General features: G+C 43.0%; 1 protein-coding gene across 4 annotated transcripts in view; it reads right to left on the bottom strand.

The window, feature by feature from the left end:
• Positions 1–16,998, bottom strand: part of Map9 (microtubule associated protein 9) — a 30,069-nt gene that overhangs the window by 10,596 nt on the left and 2,475 nt on the right. For all 4 annotated transcript variants that reach the window (XM_016003811.3, XM_076574295.1, XM_076574296.1 and 1 more), the window contains exons 4-10: positions 13,769–14,092; positions 10,556–10,776; positions 7,487–7,580; positions 4,868–5,118; positions 3,041–3,111; positions 1,544–1,712; positions 739–828 (exon numbers count right to left, since the gene is read on the bottom strand). In XM_016003811.3, the coding sequence (XP_015859297.1) occupies positions 739–828; positions 1,544–1,712; positions 3,041–3,111; positions 4,868–5,118; positions 7,487–7,580; positions 10,556–10,776; positions 13,769–14,092 (1,220 nt within the window). The remainder of the gene's footprint in view (positions 1–738; positions 829–1,543; positions 1,713–3,040; positions 3,112–4,867; positions 5,119–7,486; positions 7,581–10,555; positions 10,777–13,768; positions 14,093–16,998) is intronic.

The raw sequence follows: 16,998 nt of genomic DNA, 5'->3' as shown, positions 1-16,998 counted from the left end.
GTAAAACGTGTAGGGGCAGTACTAACTACAGCTATGTTACAAACTTATCCTCTAAGCCCGTTAAGGCCAATATTTAGAAGACATAGATTGCACCATGGAGGTGACATAATTCAGAAGCCAAAGTACCCCAGGTCCCACACAGCAGTACAAGGGCACAAAGGAGCTCAGAGGCACAGCTCTTGGAGCCACCCAAAAACTGACTGGCCCTGGGCTGCTCTTTTCCAGACTATTTCCCTGTCGACCTACTTTAGTGTGGATCGATCCAATGAAGTGGGAAGAAAAGAAAGATCTGAGCGCACTGTGGGCTCTCAGGCAGGTGAGAGGGGCAGAGTGAAATCACAGGAAGGGCTGGACAAGTCTCATGCGGCGAAGGGGAATGTGGGTCAAGAGCCATAGCAGCGGTTGGCAAGAAAAACAGGAGGAAAACGGAAGCTGGTGTAGACTGACTAAGTCCCTGCCGGACTCTAATCAATGTCAAGATTAATTCTAATCAATTTCTGAGACTGAATTTGGGGGTCACACAAACACTAAGTTAATAATAGTCAGCCCTGCTGTGCCTCATCCCTTCATATGAAACTTAAAGTGTATGTGTTTTTATGTAAAAGTTAAATTGAACCCAAAAATGAAATCAGAAATCAGTTCTTTTATGTACACTTTTACCACTTCAAAGCAGTTCATTTGGTAACATCAAATATCCAGAGATCTTTTACTGACATAGAATTCTTTCTTTTATGATACCTGTTCATTTTGGATCCTTAAGTTTTCACTTTCAATTCTTTTTATTCTGTGCATTTCATGTAAATACACATTTTTCTTTTCTAACCACTCCTGTGAAATTAAAAAAAAAAGGTTATATGATACTATAAGGTGTCCAAATGACACAGAATTTTTATCTACTTTTGAAATATTTGTTCAAAGTTTAAAAAAGAAACCAAGAAATTTATGTATTTTGTCTAAAATAGTATTCTTCTTCCAGTGATACTGTAAAACTTAGAGATAAATATTGCTGCCTAAAAAAATCTTCTGTGTATTATCTTTCTTGTATTGTAAGACCTCAATGATTTCATATAATGGCTAAATATGTCAACATTTTATACTGAAATTCAAGTGTAAAAATTTCCAAAGGAGATTATGTTCTACGTAACATAACAAAAAGGATCTTTCTTGAAATTGTGGGGGGAAAAAGTAGGAAAATCTTAGTCTGTTTCAAGAAAAAGTTTAAAAAATTTGATCATGAACAGCATAAACTTTCAGAAGAAACACGATAAAATACATGTAGATTTACAACAAAGTGGCTTTTGCTAAATTTCTATAAACTATAACAGTATCTTCTCTTTCCTTAAAAACATTATTTTTATATTTTAAACAAAACACGGCAGCAAATAATTCAGAAAAACCCTTAGGACTGAGCACACACTTCAAAAAAAAAAAAAAAATTCTCAGTGACTGTGAGTAACGAGTTACCATTGTAGACGGCCGAGTTATTAATGAGCAGGCCTGTGGAAATGATCAACTCTTTTTTAAGAAACAGTTTCCATTTTACCTGATAAACAGCTGCCCTTATGTGATCAGCTTTATCTGGCTCTAGGCTCTGCTTCCGTGATGGTTTCTTGTCCAAGACTTTCAAAGACCCTAAATAGTGAGAAGGGGTAGCTGCAGATGGACTTCTCCTTGTGGGGCCGGATTTCTTTAAAAACTCTGAGGTCATAAGCCTGGAAAGTTCCAAATGGACCAAGAGCAAGTGAGATAGAGCTGCCAGATATACAGTTATTATCTCTAAAACTACATTCTAAAACCAGGTGTGATACCTCACACATATAATCCCACACTCAGGAGGCTGTGACCTGAGTTCAAGGCCAGCCTGATAAACACAGTAGGTTCCAAGCTACCCTGGGTTAAGTGTGGGACCCTGTCTCAAACAATCAAAATGAAACAAAATTATGACTGAATGCAATGAATTACAATTACTTTGAAAATAATCCAGTGAAAACTCATGTTTTTTTAGTTTTGCTATCCTAATTTAATCTTTATAACTTGGAACTATAGTTTGAAACAGAAGCCACATCTTAAAATACATTAAAAACTACCAGTAAAAGTAGGTTTTAATCACTCTTTGAATATGTTATTGTATTATTCTGTTACTTGATATACTCTAACTATGAATTTAGAAGAATAGGACCCTGTATTTCAGATAGTTATGGGAAAACCTGGCCTATCTTCTCTTTTGATGAATGAAGCTTACTGCATGGCAACTCTAGTTATTCATTTGCACATGCCCCACCCCTCCTTTGGATTGCAATGGCAGAGCTGAGTGGTTGAGGCAGGAATAGAAGGGCTCATAAAATGTAAAATACCGATGTACTGGCCAGAGTTGGCTGTCTGGCTTCATTTGTCTAGTAATGTAAAGGAGTCAGAACATCTCCAGAACACTGATGAGGTGGCAACATCAGTCAGAGAGTAGAGAGGAAGCTCTATGGATTCTCAGCATTTAGTGTTATTATTATTTATCACGTGGTTTGATTTGAGACAGGGCATGACTATGTTGTTCAAGTTGGCCCTGAATGCACAGCAATCCTCCTGCTCCAGCCTCCTGAGTGCTGCATGACAGGTATGTGCCAACATGCTTAGCTTCAGATCTTATCATTTTAATACACCCATTTAGCCCCTGGAGACTGTCCATTTTTTTCCTGTGTTTGACAAAAACACTTAATAGAAAAACGGTGCTGGATTTCAGCTTTACAACCGTCTATACAGAGTCTCATCAAAACCGGAGCGTTAGCCAAGGAGTTCTGCAGTGGGATTAGGAAAAAACTAAAAACGCAGCTGGAGAGAAAAACCCAAGAATACTGAATAAATGGAGATCTTTCTACAGAAGAATGAAATCGACTGAGAGTTTCATCATGAGATATCTATCCCATCTGACAATGGAAATTACTAGAGAAATCCCTGAGAGCAAGTGAAATTTGTCTCGTGGATTCTAGACTAAGGAGCGTTTTTGCTAGAATGTGAGCCCATACATGATGATGTTGGTAACTTTTACCTGCCAGAGGCACTGGATATTCTATTAGTCGTTGACTTTTTATTCTTCATGTTTCGATCTTCATTTGATTTCTAGTAGAAGGAAAACACATAACTGGATCACTCACCATGATTATGTCAGGCTGGGAAGCAAAACTGAAGAAGTCAGCACTGTTCTATATCTAGTGTCAAGCACTCTAGGCACTGGGTCAGTGCCCTGGTTACCCTCCAGGTCTGAAGCATCCTAAGCATGAATGGCACCATCGCAGAAGTACTGTGGCTCATGAAACAGCCAACACTGGGGACAGTGAGTGGCTAGAGAGGGGCTTCTCAGGTGAAGCTGACCCGGGGAGGGCCCTGGGAGCACGGTGGGAGCCACAAGGGGGAGTGGAGGACAATGTGAGGGTCTACAGAAACAAAGAAAGCCCAGGTGCCCAGCCACGGTTAACACGAGCACAAACACGGTGCTGACGCTCAGTGAGACAGGAGAGGAGTACGCATTCAGAGGAGCGTTGGGGAGCTCATCAGATGGTGGTAAGAAGCACAGATGCCACTCATGCCCAGTGTGGCGGTTTGAAAGAAAGTGGTCCTCAAAGGGAGTGGCACTGTTAGGACGTGTGGCTTTGCTGGAGTAGGTGTGACCTTGTTGGGGGAAGTGTGTCACTGTGGGGATAGGCTTTGAGGTCTCTTCTGCTCAAGCTTCCCTCTCTCAGTGTGACACTGAGACCATTTCTTGTTACCTACAAGATATAGGACTCTCAACAACTTTGCCAGCACCATGTCTGTCTGCACAGTGCCATGCTCCTGCCATGATGATAATGTAAGCAAGCTCCCTCAATTAAATGTTTTCCTTACAAGAGTTGCTGTGGTCATGGTGTCTCCTTGCAGCAATAGAAACCCTAACTAAGACACTCAGAAACAACAAATAAACCTCAACAGGGGGATTACTGGGTTCCAAGTAGGAAGGATCATTCAGTAGAGCATGAGAATAAAGCCAAAGTTCACCTCGGAAGAAGATCCTGGCCTTATCATAGTGTGTAAACTATGTATTTTAATTTGGATGCATTCACGTTGGATTTTGTATTATGTAAGCCAGTTCTCAGCCACTGGAAATGGACAGCCATAGGGATTGCAGTTTGAGAGAAATAAAGATCACAAGTGCCGCACTGTCCACTGTAAAAGCCCTGGACTCTGACAAGTCTTATCATAGGGCAAAATCATCCTAGAAAACACAAATCCACTCCAAACATTACCATCATCTTCCTGACCACCGGTCCCTGTTTACCCACTTGAAAAGGGACAGACATTGAAAAGCACTTTAAAAACCTTCCCTTCTCTTTTCCTTTCCCTCCCTCCCTCCTTCCTTATACTCTTCCTCATTTGTTTCTCTGTCTCTGTCTCTCTCAATAGGGTCTCATATAGCTTACACTGGCCTGGAACTCACTATGTAGCCAAGGTGCTCTTCAAACCTTTCATGAAAGTTGTCTATGTTTGAAGAGATATTAAAATTTCACTAATGTAACATCTTCATAGCTGTTCTAGACAGTCGTATTTTTATGACCTAATCTATAGAAACCTATGAAGAGACACATATACTATGTGATTATGAAATATTTTAAATTATAATACTATGCCTGACACTTTCCAGTGAACACTTGGCTTCATTCTGCCAAGTGCAAACTTGCTGTGAAATTGAAATTCAGTTGAATTAAGTAACATCTACTTGAAAATACCACTATCAAAAGATGTTCTCCACACTGCTATAGGAGTGTGAAGACGGAAATGAGATACTTGCAGGTTCTATTTCCTGTGTGAGGTGCAGGGCCAGTGCTATCCATTACAGATGTACCTTGGTTGGCTCTGCTGTCTCAGTGGGTGTTATGACACTCGGGGACGTGGAGAGCAGTGGGTCAGTGGTGAAGTCATCATCAGTAAATGCAGCCTTCTCTTTTTCTTCTTCAGTGTCATCTGTAGCCGCCTTAGGGAGACCTGCCTTGGGCTGCTCAAGTTCAGGAGTAACACAGTTTACCAAAACCGAATTTTCTTCATTTTCATTTGATATCAAGGAATCCCAGATTTCAGTCGGTTCTCCATCATGATCTGTTTAGAGGCGGAGTGAGAGCACTAAATCCTTCTGATTCTACATGGTGTATGACAGATTCATTTACCATCCTTCAAATGAGTGTTGTCATAACTTTTTTAAATGTGTGTGTGTGTGTGTGTGTGTGTGTGTGTGTGTGTGTGAATAGGAATGCAGGTGTCCTTCTCAGAGGTCAGAGGAGTCAAAATCCCCAGCAGCTGGAGTCAGGCAGTTGTGAGCTGCCTGATGTGGGTGCTGGGAACCGAACTGGTGTCCTCTATAATAGCAGTAATATGTGCTCTTAATTGCTGATTCCCTCTTTTGGAAGCAGGGTGTCCTATAGGTGAGGCTGGCCTTGAACCCCTGAACCATCTTCCTTTACCTCCCAAGTGCTGGAATTATAGGCATGTGCTATGATGCCTGACTATAATCTCTTTTTTTCTTACAAAATAAAACACAATGAAAACTATCCAGTTAAATTTGAACACACTTAATCTATGAGTGCAAAAATACTTATTCAACCTAACATTTGACAAGCCTCATACTTAGAAAATAACAGCCTATGTGTAATTAGAATGGAATAATTACCCCCAAGGAAAGGAGAACTTGTGGATGTACAAATCAAGTAACTGAAACCGAAATATCCATCCAATTAAAGCTAAGAGAGCATGCTGGGAAAGCAGGAGGCAAACAGCTCCACAGCACCGCAGGTGGCAGCAGCTCAGGTGAACTGCAGAGATGGGGAGAGAAGCATCGTCCCCTGTAACTCATCTTACGCAGGGTTCTAGCCGGGCTCGGGCCCGCTTCACCCCTTTATCATCTCACACGAAGAGGGGACCAAGGACTGGCCTGTTGAACACTCAGGACTCCTCGGCACAAGCCTAAGCTGCCCAGAAGAAGAACTGCTTCTATTTATACTGACTCTATGACACTTCGGGACAGCCAACAGAAGGAAGCCAGTGATCACTGAGTGATGTTCAACAGAAGAGCCAGCAGCCGTCCCTGTGGATGAGCAGTTTTGATTTCCACCAAGATCTAACTTCCAGTCACTGAAAGGTCTTAACTCTGAGGTTTTCATTATGGCTATTTGGGGGGCAGATTTTGGGGAGTCACTAAGTTTCAAAATCACTTAGTCATTACAGCTGTTAGGTTTGAATTTGAAGAGCATCCATGACTCAACTCATTATTGGACTCTTTGGAGCTGTGGAAAGAACAAGGATTTAGGAGGTGCTCAAACCATGTCTCCATCACGGACCTTAGGTATGTGTCTCAATAACTCTGCACTTTGTTGTTGTTTTTTTGTTTTTTTTTTTATCTGTGAAATGACAAAAATTACACTACATCATAAGTACATATCCTTGTCTACTTCTTTGTTGCTATGATAAAACACTGAACAAAACCACCTTGGGAAGGAAAGGGTTTGTTTGGCTTGCATGACCTGTTCAAAGTCCATTATTGTGGGAAGCCAGGGCAGAGGCTCAAGGCAGGAACTGAAGTGAAGCCCGCGGAGGAACACTATTCACTGCCTTATATCCCATGGTTTGTTCAGCTTGCTTTCTTGTACTACACAGGACCACCTGCCCAAGGGTGACATCACCTACAACAGGCTGGTTCTAACCACATAAATCATTAATCAAGAAAATGATCCATCATCTTGCCACAAGACCAAGATGAAGCAAGCATGCCCTCAGCTGAGATTCCCTCTTCTGAGACATGTCTAGGTGTATACCAAGTTGACTAAAATTAACCTGTATAGTACTTACTGAATGCTAGTCCCACACTACAGTCCCTGCAACCAGCTCTTTTAGGCTGCATCAAGCTACACATGCTCCAACATTAACCAAGGAAATGACATTCCCAACACACTCCTCACATTTAATATGCACTTACTCTGGTAGTGGTCTCATGGCCTTCTATGCATTACTAATTTTTAAAATTCTCCCAACCACATGAGGTAGATGACTCTAAGGATAATTCACAGGCCCGGAGAACCTTGCTACTGTGTCCATCTGTCTATGTCTGGATAGAAAGTCCAGGTAGCCATTACGCTGTGTTATCTGCATGATTATAGCATCAAACACGTAATACAGGTTTCCCTTAATGATCATTCTAGCTGTCCTTGAGACTTTGCTGGGGGCAAAAAAGACTTTAATACTTACTTTTCACAATAGCCTTTTGAGACAGTTCTACAGTACAGCGGGGAATCAGAGGCACTGGGAAATTAACTTCTATATTGTAATGTCACCCAGTCATTGCATAATCAGGGTTAAAACTCACACAAAAGCAAATGTATCTTTTCCGTAAATATGCAAAATGCAGTTTCCCTTGCAGACAGGACACTGAGTCATACAGAGTTTCCAAACAAGGTATAGTAATAGGTGTGACTACCTTTTATGGATGCTTTTTCCTGAGATCCTGGTGAGGTGCATTTTCCAGGGCTTTCTTTGAGGGATGATGAGGTCAGACTTTGTAAGAGCGAGTCCTGTTAAGAAAGTATTTACCATATAAGGTTAGCCCTAAGGACTCCCAGAGGCAACAGAGATCATTAACGTTGTCTGTGTGTGCTGGAAAGTTGACTCAAGGATTAACAGTGTTTCCTGTTCTTCCACAGGACCCCAGCTCAGTTCCTAGAACCAATGTGGGCATCTCACAATGGCCTGTAACCCCAGCTCCTGGGAATGGGACACTCTCTTCTGCCTTCAACAACACATGCCAAACTATCAGGAAGAAAAAACCAAGGGCCAGCAAGATGGCTCAGGAGATAAAGCACTTGCTGTACAAGCCTGACCACCTAAGTTCAATCCCCACAACCCATGTAAGGCCGGAAGATTTGAAATTCCACAGAGATGTCCTCTTTCTTCCCCAGGCAAACCACAGCATACACAGATTCACAGAGACAACAAACAAACAAAGTTAGTAAGTATATAAAATGTAAAACAAAATAGAAATAAGAAAGAAAAAAAAAACAAACAAAATGGCACAGACCTCTCCAAAAGAAGTCTCCAGTCCCAAATAGTGTAACTGGTGAACCTTCTAATTTAACTTTTCATAATTTTGTGTTTTATAACAAACTTCTTGTAAATTGAGAGGAGACACAGACAGGCAAACACAATAAATGAGAAGTAATCCCATCTGACATTTAAGCCTGATTACAACATTTGAAAAAAATCCTCATACAGCAATGGGCTTCAGACATGTATAGATGGAAGGTTTAACAACAGAGTAAGAAATCAAAGCACCAAGCTTACAGTGTCTTGACCAATCAGGGTTTAAGGCAGGAAGTGTATAATTGATATGCTCATCAGTCATGCACACAGGTATGCACACTGAAAGGCAAGAAGAACATGCAGAGAGGAAGCAAAAGTCATTCACTTCCACCTCTTCCTTGTCTGGTGTGGGATCTGTGGGATTGAGGCAGAGGAGGAGGTGAGGTTGATCAGAGAGCTCACACCAAGATGAAAGGGCTTGAGCGCCACTGAACACCCGTGGACTGACCACTGAAGAGACAAAGATCATGCACCCAGGGAAGAGAAGGCCTGGTCACACTCCATGCGAAATCCCCATGAGAGTGACCTTATAGAAGAGTCAGAGCAGAGCCAGGAGACTTACAGTGAGCACTAGGGAACATTTAATCGTCAAAAACAGAGTGTCCAACAAGATAGCAGTTCTCCATTGTGGGCTATGTCAGACACTTGTGAATGTGTCTTCAAGACCACCTCACAGCAGGGAAAGACTCCAATGCCTTACAAACAAGAAGTCCAACACAAAACACAACGAGCGTGATGGCAGACACGAGGAAAGCAGCCGGGAAGGGAGGAACAGTGTCACTGCTGAGGCAGAGGGGTTATGGCTGGGTACGTGCCTTTCTGCAAGAGCATGACACTACTGGGGGTGGGGGGAGGGAGGAGCACACACATACATCTCATTTCAAGTCAGGGGGAAATCCAAGGAAACCTGTACAGTTAAGAATCTGTCCCTTGGACTGGAGAGATGGCTCAGGGGTGAAGAGCACTGGCTGATCTTTCAAAGACCCTGGGTTCAATTCCCAGCACCCACATGGCAGCTCACAACTATCTGTAACTCCAGTTCCAGGGGATCTGACACCCTCACACAGACGTACATACAATCAGAACATCAATGCACATAAAGTAAAAATAAGTAAATCATAAAAAAAGAATCTGTCCCTGAATGAATGGCGCTCTCTTCCCCAAGCATGTCCACCCAGAGGTCTTCACTTGTAAGTACCATATTTACAGAAGTCACTGTAGTTAAGATGAAGGCATGCTGCCCTAACTCTGACAGTATTTGTTTCAGGAAAAGAGGAGGAAGACAGAGGCACAAGACCTGGAGACGACCACAGGGTGGTGTGATGTCTCCTTAGACCAGGGAGGGCAGATGGCAGCCGGCATACTGGGAAGAGACAAGAAGAAAGGCCCTCTCTAGTGCCTTAGAGAGAGTGGCCTGACATCCAGATTTCAGAACAGGGAGACCAAATTTCTCCTCTTGTCAATCTCCCGGCTTGTGGCAGTTTGTTCCAGCAGCTACAGGAAACCAATGCAATATCCAATTGAGCAGGTAATTGTATTAAATACATAAAATCACTGTTCCAGTTCCTCTCTTGGTTTTTCAGAACAAATTAAGCACTAGCCAGAGGAGCCACAAGTGAGATCAAAACCGTCAGCTCTAAAGGAGATGTGGCTCCGGGGTCTGACTTAGTGGCAGGAATCCACGGACTCCAGGTACCAAAGCCTCTCTCCACCTGCTCCTGGGAGTAGGTCCTCCCTCCCTCCCTCCCTGCCGCTGAGGGGAAAGTGGAGGAAGCCAGCCAGGCTGCTTGCCGCTCAGCTTCCCTGTCTGTTCAAGCTGATTATGGGGGACAATTACTCTTCGGAGACACGAGCTGGAAGTTGGTTTTTCACAGAGAAGTACAGAGAGGCGACAGGTGGTCTCCCTGGTGACACAGCGATCCTAACTCCTCATGGAAACCTGAGGAGGTATTGAGTCTCACAGAAGATACAACAGTAATCTGAAAGTGCGTCTAGCCAGACGAACGACATGAACTGAACTGTCCTTAGCCAAATATCATACAAGCAAAGACAAAACAAATAATCACAAAAGTTATTATAACTGAATATAGGCAACACTAAAAATACCCAGAAAAGCAAGATTATCTTAGCATTTTATCTTTTTTGAAATGGATGAGTCTTGCTATAATTTTTGTGGTAGAGATTTCTAGTGGCATGTAAAATCATGTTATGTTTACAGTCTAGGGAATTTTAGACTTAATGGAATCTAGTATACTAAAAATAAAAAATGAACGAACAAACAAACAAAAACCAATGAGAACTCTTTTAACAATTTCAAAAGAAAATGCAACATACATGCACACATATGCAAGCACACACGCACGTTAGGTCTGAACTAAAGAACAATTCAACAGCTGCACATTATGCCAACCTCAAGATCAAGGTTCTCGGAGTGTACTTTTTCCTCGGTTTCCAACTCTGTGCCATTCTGCCTTGGAAGGGAAGGCATGGGAGCAGAGTCTTCACTCGGGGAGTGTTCTTCATCATCTTCTGGTCTGTCTCCCTCCTCCGTGGGGCTGCTCTTTTTCATGCTCCTTGGCCGAGGTGAAGGCTTAATGTGGCCATCTGCTTCATGACTGCTGCTGTCTTCCCCTGAAAAAGGAAATGCTTTCAGGTGTGTGTGGAACTGACCTCGGCTTCAGCTGCCCTCCTGGAGATGCTGCTGCAGTGCTTGGAAAATCGGGCGAGCACACACTTCTCCATGAACTCTAACAACGCACAGGCTTCATAACCCAAATCTAAAACAAGTGTTGCCATCCTGTAGTTAGCTAGTCTATTTAGTAATTTAGTTTTACAAAAAGTTAATTTCAATTTTTGTGAGTTCTCTTAGTATTAAAAACATTTCCAAGCCGGGCGGTGGTGGCGCACACCTTTAATGCCAGCGCTCGGGAGGCAGAGCCAGGCGGATCTTTGTGAGTTCGAGGCCAGCCTGGTCTACAGAGCGAGATGCAGAAAAGGAGCAAAGCTACACAGAGAAACCCTGTCTCGAAAAACAAAAAACAAACAAACAACAAAAAAATAAAAACCAACCAACCAAACAAACAAAAAACATTTTCAAAACATAAACTATCACACAACCTTCCCTCTGTGAAATGAACCTCTGCTGAAGCCCCGCCCTCCATACAAAACCAGCCCTTTTAACCATTTGGCAACAAGGTCTCCATGCAAGGACTTTGTAGGCAGAGAAAACACATGACTCTAAATAAAGAAAATGACAAAACAAGGTAAGTGTTGTCACAGAATGCAGAAAATGATGCTGGCCCTCAGGGGATGGAAGGCCTCTTGCTGGAGGCAAAGTGACAGATTAGACAAGGCTTCCATCCAAAGAGGTTCCCTAGCAGTTATGGTGATACATAAGGTGCTTAGTGCTCAGTGGTTATGGTGGGACACAAGGTACTTAGTGCTCAGTGGTTATGGTGGTTCACAAGGTGCTTAGTGCTCAGTGGTTATGGTGGGACACAAGGTGCTTAGCGCTCAGTGGTTATGGTGGTTCACAAGGTGCTTAGTGCTCAGTGGTTATGGTGGGACACAAGGTGCTTAGCGCTCAGTGGTTATGGTGGTTCACAAGGTGCTTAGCCCTCAAGAAAACAGTTCAATCCCCAGCATCGTAAATACAGAATAAAAAAAGATTTAGTAGGTACAGCTAAAGCCAGGAAGTACATTTTTTTTAATGAAGGGATCAGCTATGTATTCATCTATTCATTTTGACCCTTCATGATTTAGATCCTTCATGAATTCTCTGTGCCAGGTACTTTTCAGAACCACCAACCTCAATTATTATTCTTCAGATAGAAGAACCCAACAACTTTAGTATATTTTATGCCCCAATTCCATTTCCAGAAATACTGTCAAATTCTCAGAAAGAAAACTAAGTTCTATTCATTTGAAATGCTTTGCTTCAACCCTAACAAGATTGTCTACTTGGAAACACTCAGGCATCCACACCGAAGAGGGCATTCAGAATTCTGCTGCCACCTTGTGGTTGGAACATAGTATTGCCTTACTCATTTTTAGTTCACCTTTACAGTGGTTTCCCCACCCACTTTTTCTAGGAACTAAAAGGAGGTCTTGTTTTTCAGTCCACATCTATGTAGCACAGGCTAGCCTCAAACTCACAGCAATCCTGCTGCCTCACCCTCTAGAGGGATAGGATTTCATGTCCGCATTAACACATCAGGCTCTAGCATAGCTTTAAAACATATTACCTAGGTGGAGTATTGCTTGACACTTGCCGTAAAATGATAATTATACGCTGTATTCACATTTCTTCTCTGACTTCCTTTTTCACTCATTTCTCTGGTCAGTTCTGGGGGTCAAATTTAGGACCCTTTATGTATGCTGGGCCAGAACTTTATGGTTATACTATATTCCCAGTCCTCCTATTTTCTGAATAACTAAGTTCACCTACATTCCTGTCTACCTATGACTCCACCACTGCACGTGGAGGGCTGGGGTTAGAAGTTAATTCAGCTTCCTTACACTGACTGCTTACATTTGATGGCATTTTCTAGATACTTCAAAAGAGTCTCAAAACAATATGGTGGGACAGGAAAAACAGGTTTGCCCTCCTACTCATGAAGCTAGAGTGGCTGAATCCATTTGCCCAAGTCACACATAACTATTATGTGGCAGTGTTTTTAATCAGTGTCTTGGACACTTTTCTGGGGGTCTCTGCTCTACTTTTATCCTTTTGAAGTTCCTAGGATTATCAGGGAGGGAAGAGTCATTCCTTAACAAATGCCTGAAATAAAGTTGTATTTGATGTTACTGGTACCCTCTACCCCGTTAACTATAAAATATCTGACAGCGCTACACAGTATGATGTGGGAACATTTGATGCTGCTCAGCATCCACTAGTTTTTCCTTTATAAAACAGAAAAAGAAGATGACCAGGAGACATAGAATCCTTGCCTTTCCACAGGCTAGTTCTACTGAATCTCCCACAGGCTCCCAGGGTGCCACCTGGCTGTCCTCCATCCTTTCTTCCCAAAGTCAAGAGTTCAGCAGACTAGTGGAGAGTACCCCAGTCCTTCTTAATCGCACCAGGAAGCTACCTTCAGGAAATTGGGTTTTGGCTGATAGTCCCATGCAAGAGACCAAAGAAAGATTCTGTTTTCTTAAGGAGAGTCTGGAAGCTTCGTTAACAATAAAAGCAAAATACTGGTATAGAAGAAATGCTTCCATGCTTCCATAGGCCTGAGCTTGAACCCACGGCCCTGTACTAGCTAGCCACCTGTCCACCTCCTCACTACAGCCCCAGTCTTATAGATGACTGTTTTCATCTGGGGAACATGTGGGGATCAGAATAGATTGACTGCAGCTCCATCCCCATAAACGGAATTGAAGCTGATGAGTCAGGTGTTTGGGAGCTACATCTGTGGGTGACCACAGCAGCTCTGGCTTTCTCTCATGCACCAGCACCAATTCCAGGCTGGATATTCAAAGGGCTTTTGTAGCTATGGTTACAAAGTTAAGCTGGGAAACTGAAAAGTTAAATATATAAACTACCATAAAAAAAGCATTCTGTGACTTTATCTCAAAACAAATGTTCTAGAAACGTAATTATAATAATTTCCCAAGTTACCTGAAGATATATTTCCTTTGATGGGAAGAATTCTGGGTTTAGGCTTTATTGTAACGATCTCTTTTCCAACTTCTTGATCATCAGTTTGAGATTCAGAAAAGGAATTTCCAATCCTATCTTCATGAACACCAGGTGATATGTCTTCACTGTTCTGTATGACAGATTCCTGCTCATCTTTGGATATATCACTGTTTACTTTCTTGGTTTTCAAAAAAGACAGTCTTGGAGAATTCTTTTCCTCATCGTCAGATATATGAAAATCATTCATCTTTTTTCTAACTAGACTTTCATCTGTTGAGGTATCTGAAAATTCACCTAAAGAAACTGAAATATGAACAAGGCGATTTCAACAGTGTATTTTAAACATCCGAAGGTTATATTCCATTTCTTTGAAAAGCAACTATCTTCAGGAAGAGAAAGGATAGAAATCAATCAACAATCCCAAATTAGTACAAATTTATTTTTTAACTCTTGAAAACACCTAATCTAGGCACTCCTTGTTGGCATTTATGAAATAAAATCTGAGTTTCATTAGCATATTAAAAATATTTACCAAGTTCCTATAGCACTGTGTTTATTCTGGGGTGTGTCCCTCAGAGGTTGCTCAGTGTATCACCCACCCCAAAATACTACAGTCTAATAAAGAACACCAACTTAACGTGACTTAACGGCTACTCAGAATACTTTTACAGAGAACATTTATTCAGTGAATATTACCAAGTAGCACATTCAACTTCAGATTCAGAATTCTATAACCTTATACCAGAAATCTAAAGTGGAATATTTTGCTCACTTAAAAGAAACCGAGTTAAACCAAAATAGTGGCCATATCCATGTGAAGGGACTGTTTTCCAAAATGACCCACTTTGCTTGTTTGAAGGAGAATGTCCCCCACAGGCTCGGGTACTGGAACACTTGGTGCCCAGTTGGTGGCGCTGTTTGGTGGGAGCTGCTGCCTTGTGGAGGAAGTACGTCACTAAGGACAGGCTTGGGGGTTACACAGTCTTGACTCGCTTCCAGCGTGCTCTCTGCTTCCCATCTGCTGTTGGCGTGGCCCTCAGCACCCAGCTCCTTCCACCTACGCCTGCACCTTTCTGCCATGCTGCCCCCACCAGGACGGACTCACATCTCTCTGAGACCAGAAGCCAGAATAAACTCTTCTGTTAGACATTTTGGCCATGGTATTTTTTTCATAGCAACAAAAGAGGACCTATGCAGAAGTCAGTACCAGAGAGTGGGCTGCTGCTGTCAGAAACCTGATCATACTGGTTTGGGAGGAATGTGGAATACCCTGGAACTCTGGATTAGAATAGTGGTTAAACCTTGTAAGGAGAGCTGGAAAGTCCGTTCTAGTAGGAGCCTGGAAGACTGACGTTCTGAGAGTAATGGGGCCTGGAGGAGTCCAGTTCAGGAAGTTTCAGGAGGATGCAAGGACTTTAACAGCCTCTGGCATAGAGGCCATTCCAGTGATATCTTGGTGAAGAATCTGGATGCCTTCTGCCCCTGTCAGAAGATCTTGCCTGGGGATAAATGTGCTGCTTTGTTTTTCTCTACTTGACACAAACTGGAGTATCTGGGAAGAGGAAGCTACTGCGGAAGAAGAGCTGCCTCCAACAGATGGCCTGTGGGCACATCTAAAGCATGCTCTTGATTAATGAGTGATGTGGGAGGGTCCAGCCCACTGTGGGCGGTGCTACGCCTGGGCAGGCAGTCCTGAGAGTGTAGGACAGCAAGATGAGCAAGCTAAGGAGGAGCAAGCCACTTAACACGGCTCCTCCATGGTCTCTGCTTCCGATCCCATCCCAGCTCCTGAAAGAGTTCCTGCCTGACAGACCTCAATGATGGATGGTGATAGGAAGTGCAAGCCACATAAACCCTTCCCACACCAAGTTGGATTTGGTTAATGTTTTACCACGGCAATAGAAAACAAAGAGTACACTACCTTAAAAAGTAATGGGCTAATTCACTTGAAAGAGGAAGCTTGAAGACAGTGCAGCATTGGATCTGTGGCGTGGTTTTTATTGATTTTGCTTATGCAGATATATAAGAAAAATGAGTAAGGCGAGTGGCAGAAGGAAGTACAGCAAGGAGAGAAAAAGAGCCCTAGGAGGCTTACTGTTTCAGCACAGCTTGTCCCGGGAGAGCCCTGGAGGCTGATGACATCAGCACTGTTATGGGAGGCTCCCAGCTCCGCAATGGTACAAAGGGAAGGATGCCCTCCCGGCAAAATACCCCTCCCAGCTAAGTAGCTAAATTTCCAGTTGTGAAAGAGCATATGGAATTCTGCTTCTTGAAATCAATGGGATAAAAAAGGGGGTGACTCAAGGGAGTGAGAGCCCACCCCAAGCTGACAGCAGTGCCATCTACTTGGTACTGACTTTGGAGGCACGCAATTCAGAAATGTGAGAGGATCACAGAGTCTCCTCCTATGCGATGCAGAGAGGCCTCTAGGCTAGTAAAGTTGTGACCAGGAAGTCACTGCTTGAAGGCCTTAAGAGGGCAAACAAACAAACAAACAAACAAACAAAAAAACATGGTGTGCAATCGTGAAAATGGAACTTGGGCTGTGGTGGGAACCTCAAGATGCTGGAGACACAGAGCCATGAGACCTCTGTCAAAGAGAGTTACACACAGGATTCAAAGCATCCCAAAAGAGACATGTTTGCTGCAGAGAGAAAAGCTTGAGGGGCAGAGCCAACTAGAGTCCCAGCCACTAGATAAGGAGCCATATGAGACGTCACATTTGCCCTGCTATGTTCCTTTCAGTCCTGCCTTAGTCCAGTATTTCCTCACTATGCCCCCCATTTCTCTCTTTTGGAATGGTAATACATATCCTGTTGGAAGCATGTAATTTGCTTTTCTGACTTTTCAAGGGGTTACAATTAAGAGATTGCCCTGAGTCTCAAAAGAGATCGGACTTTTAAACAGCGCTGAAAATGTTGAAGACTGGGGGGAATGTTAAAGTTGGACTAAATGTGCTTTGCTCTGACCATGAGCTCCTGGGCTACAGCCAGTGGAATATGGTAGTCCGGATGGGACTTGACTACTCGGTCCCCAGGTGGTGACACAGCTTGGTGAGCAGGTATTAGCTTGTGGAAGAAGTCCGTAACTCAGGCTGTGAGAGCACACAGCCTTGACACCCTTCCAGTTTGCTTTCTGCTTTGTATTTGCTTTGGGAGTTGTCTCAGCTCCCTGCTCCCACCACCATGCCTGCAGCTTTTACCGTGCCC

Source organism: Peromyscus maniculatus, chromosome 6, assembly GCF_049852395.1.
Source record: "Peromyscus maniculatus bairdii isolate BWxNUB_F1_BW_parent chromosome 6, HU_Pman_BW_mat_3.1, whole genome shotgun sequence".
In the NCBI taxonomy this organism is placed as follows: domain Eukaryota; kingdom Metazoa; phylum Chordata; class Mammalia; order Rodentia; family Cricetidae; genus Peromyscus; species Peromyscus maniculatus.
This window is presented reverse-complemented; position numbering and strand designations above follow the sequence as displayed.